The sequence below is a fragment of the Oncorhynchus mykiss genome, chromosome 2 (genome assembly GCF_013265735.2).
Source record: "Oncorhynchus mykiss isolate Arlee chromosome 2, USDA_OmykA_1.1, whole genome shotgun sequence".
Taxonomy (NCBI): Eukaryota; Metazoa; Chordata; class Actinopteri; order Salmoniformes; family Salmonidae; genus Oncorhynchus; species Oncorhynchus mykiss.
In genome coordinates this window covers 18,661,195-18,672,705 of record NC_048566.1, presented here as the reverse complement: position 1 = coordinate 18,672,705, position 11,511 = coordinate 18,661,195, and the positions used below count along the sequence as shown (strand labels likewise).

The 11,511-nt window shown below is 44.9% G+C and overlaps 1 protein-coding gene across 2 annotated transcripts; it reads left to right on the top strand.

The window, feature by feature from the left end:
- Positions 1-295: 295 nt before the first annotated feature.
- grwd1 (glutamate-rich WD repeat containing 1) lies at positions 296-10,102 on the top strand. 2 transcript variants are annotated; one of them, XM_036940626.1, is made up of 8 exons: positions 296-603; positions 820-937; positions 1,136-1,301; positions 1,456-1,666; positions 1,922-2,067; positions 2,244-2,435; positions 9,586-9,916; positions 9,947-10,102. In XM_036940626.1, exons 1-7 carry the CDS (start codon positions 390-392, stop codon positions 9,892-9,894), a joined length of 1,356 nt encoding a protein of 451 aa, XP_036796521.1. In that variant the 5' UTR covers positions 296-389; the 3' UTR covers positions 9,895-9,916; positions 9,947-10,102. The 2 variants fall into 2 exon arrangements, with proteins under 2 accessions (XP_036796521.1, XP_021478253.2); XM_021622578.2 differs by having other exon boundaries at positions 9,586-10,102.
- Positions 10,103-11,511: the final 1,409 nt, after the last annotated feature.

Here is an 11,511-nt window from a genome sequence, read left to right as displayed (position 1 = left end):
AAAAAGAGACCATGTTTGTATTATTTTTTACACTGTTTGCAAACTGATATGTGACACGTAGTAATGACAAAATAACATACGAAACAGGGGAACAAATATTTCAGCTAAACAGGTGGGGCTCAAAAACCCACCTGCCTTGAATGTTCGCTTTACATTTTGTAATACTTTTTGTTTATCCATAAGATTACAGTAATTCCTTCCTTGGTTAGATGCTTTTAGAATTAGTGGACTTTACTGGCAGTAGCAAGGGTCAGGAAAAATTCCAGGCTGTCTGCCAATGAGGTCAGGAATAGAGGGGGCTCATCAGCTGAATTATCGCAAATGAGCGAGCGAGAGACAAACCACGTGATCAATCCACCGGAAGTAAGCAAAGCCTGGCCCCTCTCAAAATGTCGGCGCCCGGAGAAGACACGCTTCCGAACGAAGATGGAGAGATAGAAGAAATGGAAGGGGGTGGCAGCGACGAAGACGAAATGGAAGAAGAGGGAAAGGATGGAGAACAGGAAACTCAAGTTTATGTCCCCGGAAAACAGCCTCTCCAACCCGGAGAGGAGCTCGAGATGGACCGGTCGGCTTACCGCATGTACCACGAGTGTCAGACAGGTTGGTCCAACAGTTAACTAGCTAATAGTTATTTTATTGCCCATCAAACAAATTAATTAGAATGTTTTAAACTTACAATGTCACGAACTGTTATTTCAAATGTATTGGATAGCTTGTTTGCTAACGTTATAGCATTAGTTTGTAATTCACCAAAGATTGATCTAGATGGGCACTTGCTGATTGTTTTGCTTTGTCACCATATACCCCCCGCCCCAGGTGCTCCTTGCCTGAGCTTCGACGTGTTGAGAGATGCGAATGGAGACGGCAGGGAACAGTATCCCCTCTCTATGCTGCTCTGTGCAGGCACACAGGCTGACGCTGCCCTCAGCAACAGGTAGCTGTCACACCCACCGATCCATAACAATGACACTCAGCATACACTCAGATTGCCTTCCTATTGTGAGGCTGATGTGAAGGGATCCCCAAATACTTACATTGAATATACTTTTTGCACACCCCGCTATTGGTAGTCCTTCATTGCCCAGGCCTCATTGACTTATCCTACCATAACTTTTCTCCTCCTTCTACTAAGACTGCTTCTCATACGCATGCACAACCTCCACGGTACTACAGAGAAAGTGAAGGAGGGGGACGAGAGCAGTGATGGAGAGAGTGATGAAGAGGATGATGATGAAGATAAGAAGCCACAGATGGAGTTGGCCATGATGCCTCACTACGGAGGGATCAACAGAGTCCGAGTGAGTTTAACTGTTCTCATTGTCTGAGAGTATCTGAATATCTCTTGCACCCTCAGTTTGTTCTTCTGTACATGCGCCCTGATTGGACTGTGTGTGATGTGAGGCAGCAGTGGTTTGAAAGGCTCAACATTAACGCTGTCTATTTTCCCACCAGGTGACCCATCGTGGAGATCAGTCATTGGCTGCTGTCTGGTCAGAGAAAGGTCAGGTGGAGATATTTGACCTCCGATCCCAGGTGGAAGCCGTCCACAGTTCAGCTGCCATGTCAACCTTTGTTAAACAGCAGAAGGAAGCCACGCCCCTCTTCAGTTTCTCGGGTCACATGAGTGAGGGCTTTGCCATTGATTGGTCGCCCAAAGTACCCGGTGAGTCGGTCCATTGCCACGTCTGATGTTTTGGTACGTCTAAAGCAGAGTGCATATTCCTCACCATCCGCTGTGTAGATACTGTTCTATGTATAAGGGGACGTCTACTATGTTGGCTTCCATCCGAAATTAATGAGAATGACTGGCTCAATCTAATTACCTTGATGATAAATGGTTCTGGGAAACTGTCCCTAAATAAATGTGAATACAAGAGTAGAATAATAAGCTCATTTATTAGTATGTTTTGTCTAAAAGGTCGGCTGGTCAGTGGCGACTGCAAAAATAACATCCATGTGTGGGAACCACAGGAGGGAGGGACCTCCTGGCAGATCGACCAACGGCCTTTCAGTTCTCACACCAAGTCCGTGGAGGACCTGCAGTGGTCACCCACAGAAGCCACGGTATGATGGGAGAAGCAGTGGGATGTTAGGCTGAGTGACAATATCAGTCACTTTTTTAATGTCAGAAGAAGCAGACATGAAATGAGGTCAGTTGCAGAATTATAGCTAGAACTGCAACTTTCTTTCTCGTTGTCCTCTTTTTCTCCCTCCTCCCTCTCTTTCATCCTACCCCCAAGGTTTTTGCGTCCTGCTCTGTGGATCAGTCCATCCGGGTCTGGGACACCAGAGCCCCGCCCAACTCCATGCTCTGTGCCAAGGAGGCACACTCCTCAGACGTCAACGTCATCAGTTGGAACAGGACTGAACCATTCCTCCTGTCTGGCGGGGATGACGGACTTCTGAAAGTTTGGGACTTGAGGCAGTTCCAGGTAAGAACTGCAGTGGGGTTAATTTGCCCCTAGACCTAGACTTAGACATTAGTCTAAGGTTGGGATTTAGGGAGAGTCAGCTGATCCTACGGTACCAACCAGGGCAAGTTTATTTTGGGAAACTGAAGGCTAAGTTTATCGTTAGAACCTTCGTAGGAGTATCATTACATCTCAGAGCTGTTTCCCAAAACCATCATTGCTAAAGTTGCACTTGAAAACATTTGTTATTTAGCATTTAAAGGCAGAGACCGTACAGGTGCATTAAAGCTGGGACTGAGAGACTGTAAAATAGCTGCTTTCTCTAGGCCATCAGACTGTTTAAATAGTCACCATTAGGGTTGCACATTTTAGGGAATATTCAGAGGTGAACATTTTCCGTGGGAATTAACAGAAATTAATATTAATACCATTTAAATGTAGATGTTTCTTTGCTTTGGATATACACTACCGTTCAAAAGTTTGGATTCACTTAGAAATTTCCTTGTTGATGCTGGCCTTCTAGGCAGAGTTGCAAATAAAAATCCATATCTCAGACTGGCCAATAAAAATAAAATATTAAGATGGGCAAAAGAACACAGACACTGGACAGAGGAACTTAGCATCCCCGAGTTGCCTCTTCACTGAAGCTGACAATTGGCGTCAGTACGCCTATGTAGATATTCCATTTACAACATTAACATTGTCTACACTGTATTTCTGATCAATTTAATATTATTTTAATGGACAAAAATATTGCTTTTCTTTAAAAAAAACAAGGACATTTCTAAGTGACCCCAAACTTTTGAACAGTAGTGTATTTTCCATATATGGAGACAGAAACATATTCCTTTTACCTTATCATAAGTAGACAGAATTGCAAATTATTAAATACTTCCAATAGACATTTTTAAAATGATTTAGTTGTGAATTGAACTTTTTAATTAAATGAGTTCACTGAACAACAAAAGAAAAGGAATATTTAATGGTCCCCAATGATCCATTGTAACCAAAAATGTTTTCAACATACATCTGTAAAATGATATTCTAGAAACAAAATATTTGGTTGTCTTCCGCTCAGGCTTCCATCTCTTCTCCCTGAATCTCATCAATGTTCACCTCTTGAACATCAGACTCTGAGGCCTCATCTTCACTATCACTTTCCAACCTTGTTGAGGATGGCTCGTTGTCAGGCTCAAAAAGCCTCAGATTTGCCTGTTTTTCAATTTTTCAACCCTTGTATTGGTCAGCCTATTGCGTGCTTTGGTGTGTGTGTTCCCAAACAAGGACCAGTTGTGCTCTGAGGTGGCTGATGTTGGTGGGATTTGGAGTATGATGGAGGCAACAGGGGAAAGAGCCTCAGATCCACAAAGTCCCTTCCACCACGTGGCTGATGAGATATGTTGGCACAACTGCCATATTGCATCTCCATCCCAAAGCCCTTGCATGGAAGTGTACTTCGCCAGACTGCCAAGAATCTTGCCCTCATCCAAGCCAAGGTGGCGAGACACGGTAGTGATGACACCATAGGCCTTGTTGATCTCTGCACCAGACAAGATGCTCTTGCCAGTGTACTTGGGGTCCAACATGTACGCTGAGGCGAGTATGGGCTTCAGGCAGATGTCATCACGCTTTTTGATGTATTTCAGAACTGCAGTTTCCTCTGCTTGGAGAAACAGTGAAGCTTACATCTGCAAGCAGTCTGAACATCAGACAGGATGGCATTGTCTCCCTGAATCCGTGCAATGGCTTCTGCTATAGGTTTCAGGAGTTTCAAGCTGTTACCACCCTCTCCCAAAATACATAATCCAGCAGGATCCTCTTGATGGGGCTTGTCCATATCGGCAGGCTGTGATATGGCCATTTCTTGGAGAGACTCCTTCACCTCCAGGAGACTGTCAAACATGATGACAACACCACCCCAACGGGTGTTGCTGGGCAGCTTCAATGTGGTGCCCTTATTCTTATCACATTGCTTGGTGAGGTAGATTTCTGCTAAAACTTGATGACCCTTCACATACCTAACCATTTCCTTGGCTCTCTTGTAGAGCGTATCTATTGTTTTCAGTGCCATGGTGTCATTGAGGAGAAGATTCAATGCATGAGCAGCACAACCAATGGGTGTGATGTGAGGTTAGGACTCCTCCACTTTAGACCAAGCAGCCTTCGTGTTCACAGCATTGTTTGTCACCAGTGCAAATACCTTCTGTGGTCCAAGGTCATTGACTGACTGACTTCAGCTCATCTGCAATGTAGAGACCGGTGTGTCTATTGACCCGTTTCTGTGCTCTTTTAGAATACTGATTGAGGGGTGGAGATGATGTAGTTAATTATTCCTTGCCCACGAACATCAAATCAAATTTTATTTGTCACATACACATGGTTAGCAGATGTTAATGCGAGTGTAGCGAAATGCTTGTGCTTCTAGTTCCGACAATGCAGTAATAACCAACGAGTAATCTAGCTAACAATTCCAAAACTACTACCTTATACACACAAGTGTGAAGGGATAAAGAATATGTACATAAAGATATATGAATGAGTGATGGTACAGAGCGGCATAGGCAAGATGCAGTAGATGGTATCGTGTACAGTATATACATATGAGATGAGTAAGTAAACAAAGTGGCATAGTTTAAAGTGGCTAGCCGGGGCGGCAGGGTAGCCTAGTGGTTAGCGCGTTGGACTAGTAACCGGAAGGTTGCAAGTTCAAATCCCTGAGCTGACAAGGTACAAATCTGTCGTTCTGCCCCTGAACATGCAGTTAACCTACTGTTCCTAGGCTGTCATTGAAAATAAGAATTTGTTCTTAACGGACTTGCCTAGTTAAATAAAGGTAAAATAAAAAAATAAATACATGTATTACATAAAGATGCAGTAGATGATATAGAGTACAGTATATACGTATGTATACATATGAGATCAATAATGTGGGGTATGTAAACATTATATTAAGTAGCATTGTTTAAAGTGGCTAGGGATATATTTTACATCAATTCCCATTATTAAGGTGGCTGGAGTTGAGTCCGTGTGTTTGCAGCAGCCACTCAATGTTAGTGGTGGCTGTTTAACAGTCTGATGGCCTTGAGATAGAAGCTGTTTTTCAGTCTCTCGGTCCCAGCTTTGATGCACCTGTACTAGCCTCGCCTTCTGGATGATGGTGGGGTGAACAGGCAGTGGCTCGGGTGGTTTTTGTCCTTGATGATCTTTATGGCCTTCCTGTGACATCGGGTGGTGTAGGTGTCCTGGAGGGCAGGTAGTTTGCCCCCGGTGATGCGTTGTGCAGACCTCACTACCCTCTGGAGAGCCTTACGGTTGTGGGCGGAGCAGTTGTCGTACGAGGCGGTGATACAGCCCGACAGGATGCTCTCGATTGTGCATCTGTAGAAGTATGTGAGTGCTTTTGGTGACAGGCCGAATTTCTTCAGCCTCCTGAGGTTGAAGAGGCGCTGTTGCGCCTTCTTCACGATGCTGTCTGTGTGGGTGGACCAATTCAGTTTGTCTGTGATGTGTACGCCGAGGAACTTAAAACTTACTACCCTCTCCACTACTGTTCCATCGATGTGGATAGGGGGGTGTTCCCTCTGCTGTTTCCTGAGGTCCACAATCATCTCCTTAGTTTTGTTGACGTTGAGTGTGAGGTTATTTTCCTGACACCACACTCCGAGGGCCCTCACCTCCTCCCTGTAGGCCGTCTCGTCGTTATTGGTAATCAAGCCTACCGCTGTTGTGTCGTCCGCAAACTTGATGATTGAGTTGGAGGCGTGCGTGGCCACGCAGTCGTGGGTGAACAGGGAGTACAGGAGAGGGCTCAGAACGCACCCTTGTGGGGCCCCAGTGTTGAGGATCAGCGGGGTGGAGATGTTGTTACCTACCCTCACCACCTGGGGGCAGCCCGTCAGGAAGTCCAGTACCCAGTTGCACAGGGCGGGGTCGAGACCCAGGGTCTCGAGCTTGATGACGAGTTTGGAGGGTACTATGGTGTTAAATGCCGAGCTGTAGTCGATGAACAGCATTCTCACATATGTATTCCTCTTGTCCAGATGGGTTAGGGCAGTGTGCAGTGTGGTTGAGATTGCATTGTCTGTGGACCTATTTGGGCGGTAAGCAAATTGGAGTGGGTCTAGGGTGTCAGGTAGGGTGGAGGTGATATGGTCCTTGACTAGTCTCTCAAAGCACTTCATGATGACGGAAGTGAGTGCTACGGGGCGGTAGTCGTTTAGCTCAGTTACCTTAGCTTTCTTGGGAACAGGAACAATGGTGGCCCTCTTGAAGCATGTGGGAACAGCAGACTGGGATAGGAATCGATTGAATATGTCTGTAAACACACCAGCCAGCTGGTCTGCGCATGCTCTGAGGGCGCGGCTGGGGATGCCGTCTGGGCCTGCAGCCTTGCGAGGGTTAACACGTTTAAATGTTTTACTCACCTCGGCTGCAGTGAAGGAGAGTCCGCATGTTTTGGTTGCGGGCCATGTCAGTGGCACTGTATTGTCCTCAAAGCGGGCAAAAAAGTGATTTAGTCTGCCTGGGAGCAAGGCATCCTGGTCCGTGACTGGGCTGGTTTTCTTTTTGTAATCCGTGATTGACTGTAGACCCTGCCACATACCTCTTGTGTCTGAGCCGTTGAATTGCGATTCTACTTTGTCTCTATACTGACGCTTAGCTTGTTTGATTGCCTTGCGGAGGGAATAGCTACACTGTTTGTATTCGGTCATTCCCTTGGTAGATAATGCGGTCGACATTTGATTGTGAGGAATTCTAAATCAGGTGAACAGAAGGACTTGAGTTCCTCTATGTTGTTGTGACCACACCACGTCTCGTTAACCATAAAGCTTACGCCCCAGCCCCTCTTCTTACCAGAAAGATGTTTGTTTCTGTCGGAGCGATGTGTGGAGAAACCAGCTGGCTGCACCGACTCCGATAGCGTCTCTCGAGTGAGCCATGTTTCCGTGAAGCAAAGAACGTTACAGTCCCTGATGTCCCTCTGGAATGCTACCCTTGCTCAGATTTCATAAACCTTGTTGTCAAGAGACTGGACATTGGCGAGTAGTATGCTAGGGAGTGGCGCGCGATGTGCCCGTCTCCGGAGCCTGACCAGAAGACCGCTTCGTTTGCCTCTTTTACGACGTCGTTGTTTTGGGTCACAGGCTGGGATCCATTCCGTTGTCCTGGGTGAAAGGCAGAACACAGGATCCGCTCCGGGAAAGTCATATTCTTGGTCGTACTGATGGTGAGTAGACGCTGCTCTTATATTCAGTAGTTCTTCTCGACTGTATGTAATGAAACCTAAGATGACCTGGGGTACCAATGTAAGAAATAACACGTAAAAAAACAAAAAACTGCATAGTTTCCTAGGAACGCGAAGCGAGGAGGCCATCTCTGTCGGCGCCGGAAGTATTTCAACCACCCATCAGAGATGATTGCAATAGTCTGCTTTCTCAATGATTTGCTTGACCTTCACTTGAACTCTGTTGAGCTCTGCATCCAGCAAATGAGTAGATAAAGCATGGAGGGGTGTATGCTGGGCAAAGAACATTCAGAAATCTCTTCCAAGACACATTGCCTGTGAGCATCAGAGAGGAACCAGTTGCATACACAGCTCGATCAAGACATTCATCAGCATTTCTCTGACTACGTTCCTCCATTGAGTAAAAAAAACTTCTGATTCCAGGAGGACCATGAGCTGTTTCTATCGGTAAGGTGTCTGATTCATCATTTTCACCTCGAATAGAAGTCGAGGGACTTTTGTCAACGGTTGCTTGTTGTGAGCGCTGAGAGAACTTTATGCACTTGGCCAGATGATTCTGCATCTTTGTTGCATTCTTCACATGATTTGGCACAGTATTTGCAAATGTACACAGCTTTTTCTTCTTCATTAGCTGCAACTTTAAATAGCATTTCCGGGTTGAACAGGAATACCAGGATGGTTGCAATTTTCTCAAAGGTATTTTTAAAGATTTTCTGGAAAATATTGAACCCATAAAAAGTAATGGAAGGATGGCAAATACCGTAAATGCCAACTTTGCATCATTATTGCACCATCTGGGTTGGTTTGTTTGTGTTTTAAAATGGCTGCAGTCCCAACACTCTTAACAGATTAATTGTCACTGCACGCCACTGTTGCTGAACAATCACACACTGCCATCAATCTCTACCTGTGTTTTCTGTGCATTGGACAATAATCAAATACAATTTTATTAGTCACATACACATGGTTAGCAGATGTTAATGCAAGTGTAGTGAAATGCTTTTGCTTCTAGTTCTGACCGTGCAGTAATATCTAACAATTTCACAACAACTACCTTGTGCACACACAAGTGTGAAGGAATGAGTAAGAATATGTAAGTATAAATATATGGATGGCCGTGCGGCATAGGCAAGATGCAGTAGATGGTATAGAGTACAGTATATACATATGAGATGAGTAATGTAGGGTATGTAAACATTATATAAAGTGACTTGTAACACATTTATTACATCCAATTTTTTATTATTAAAGTGGCTAGAGATTTGAGTCAGTATGTTGGCAGCTGCCACTCATTGTTAGTGATGGCTGATTAATATTCTGATGGCCTTGAGATAGAAGCTGTTTTTCAGTCTCTCGGTCCCAGCTTTGATGCACCTGTACTGACCTCGCCTTCTGGATGATAGCAAGGTGAACAGGCAGTGGTTTGGGTGGTTGTTGTCCTTGATGATCTTTTTGGCCTTCCTGTGACATCGGGTGGTGTAGGTGTCCTGGAGGGCAGGTTGTTTGCCCCTGGTGATGCGTTGTGTGATAAGTCCTCTTGTCTCCCCCGCCCCTTCTCTACACCCACGGCAATCCTGTCCTTTCCTGTATGATGGCATTTCAAGATGTGGGTGGAATGTAGAGGAAAGTTGGCTCCCACACACTGGCCCTCTTATTTTATTTATTTTTAGTTTCGAGGTTTAGAGATTTGATATTACTCTGATGTGCTGGAGGAGCACCAAATCAACAGTGGTTACATGGTCTGACTCGTATTGTGCTTTAGAACCCTTAACTTGGGAGGTCGCCCATAGGACTGGTCTGGGGTCAATGTGTGTTTGACAAGGCAGATCTTAAACATGGTTATGCAGTTATTCTAAACCAGAATGCTCACAACAGAAGTGAGGAGAGATGATGCTAAACTGTAATATTATCTACCTGTGCTTTCAGTCGGGCCGGCCGGTGGCTAACTTCAAGCAGCACAGCGCGCCAGTGACATCAGTAGAATGGAACCCTGTGGACTCCAGCGTGTTCGCCGCCTCTGGAGCGGACGACGTGGTCAGCCAATGGGACCTATCGGTAGAGTCAAGTGATGTTGGTGCGAGGGCGGAGGGGGTGAAGGACCTGCCCCCCCAGCTGCTGTTCCTGCACCAGGGTCAGACAGAGGTCAAGGAAATCCACTGGCACCCGCAGATACCTGGAGTGATGGTCTCTACTGCTCTGTCAGGCTTCAATGTGTTCAGGACCATCTCTGTATAGTTGTGTGTGTGTGTGTGTGTGTGTGTGTGTGTGTGTGTGAGAGAGAGAGAGAGAGGGTCTAAGTGTGTGTGCCTGTGTTTTTTACTTCTCAGTCCCCTCACTGCTCTGTTGGCATGCATTTACCATGTACTGTGCATGTATGTTATTCCTTCTGGCCTTCACAAGTAGCATGTGTACCAACATGTTCAAAATAAAACACTTTACCAAATTACTGTTTTGGTGTGTATTTTTTCTCAACCCAACAAAATGCCTGTTGGTTGACATGAAGGAATGAGATCATGAGCTATTCATTTCCATTGATGTACGCCCCCCTATGTCTTTATTTCTAGAGTGATGCTAATATTTTGCTTTTAGATCAAAGGGTTTAGTACAGTGTCACCTTTTATTTGAGGGTGTTTTTATCTTCAGCTGTGGAAAAGATGAAGAGACCACTGCAAAATGATCAGTTTCTCTGGTTTTACTATTTATAGGTGTGTGTTTGGGTAAAACATTTTTTTTGTTTTTATTCTATAATCTTCTGACATTTCTCCCAAATTCCAAATAAAAATATAATTTAGAGCATTTATTTGCAGAAATGACAACTGGTCAAAATAACAAAAAGATGCAATGTTGTCAGACCTCGAATAATGCAAAGAAAACAAGTTTGTAATCATTTTTCAACACCATACTAATGTTTTAACTTAGGAATATTTGGTGGAATAACCCTGATTTTAAATCACAGCGTTTATGCGTCTTGGCATGCTCTCCACCAGTCTTTCACATTGATGTTGGGTGACTTTATTCCACTCTTGGTGCAAAAATTCAAGCAGCTTGGCTTGTGACCATCCATCTTCCTCTTGATCACATTCTTGATCTGGTGGTCCTCCATCCACACCTTGATTGACCTGGCTGTGTGGCATGGAGCATCGTCCTGCTGGAAAAAACTATCCTCAGAAACCAATCCTCGCATCACCGATCCTCCACCAAGTTTCACAGTGGGTGCGAGACCAGGAGAGGCCTACAAGCCACAGTGTCTCACACCCACTGTGAAATTTGGTGGAGGATCGGTGATGATCTGAGGGTGCTTCAGCAAGGCTGGAATCGGGCAGATTTGTCTTAGTGAAGGACGCACGAATCAAGCCACGTACAAGGTTGTCCTGGAAGAAAACTTGCTTCCTTCTACTCTGACAATGTTCCCCAACTCTGAGGATTGTTTTTTCCAGCAGGACAATGCTCCATGCCATACAGCCAGGTCAATCAAGGTGTGGATGGAGGACCACCAGATCAAGACCCTGTCATGGCCAGCCCAATCTCCAGACCTGAACCCCATTGAAAACCTCTGGAATGTGATCAAGAGGAAGATGGATGGTCACAAGCCATCAAACAAAGCCGAGCTGCTTCAATTTTTGTGTCAAGAGTGGCATAAAGTCACCCAACATTAATGTGAAAGTCTGGTGGCTAGCATGCCAAGATGCATGAAAGCTGTGATTGAAAATCAGGGTTATTCCACAAAATATTGATTTCTGAACTCTTCCCAAGTTAAAACAGTATTGTGTTTAAAAATTCATATGAACTTATTTTCTTGCATTATTCAAGGTCTGACAACACTGCATATTTTGAATTTGACCAGTTGTCATT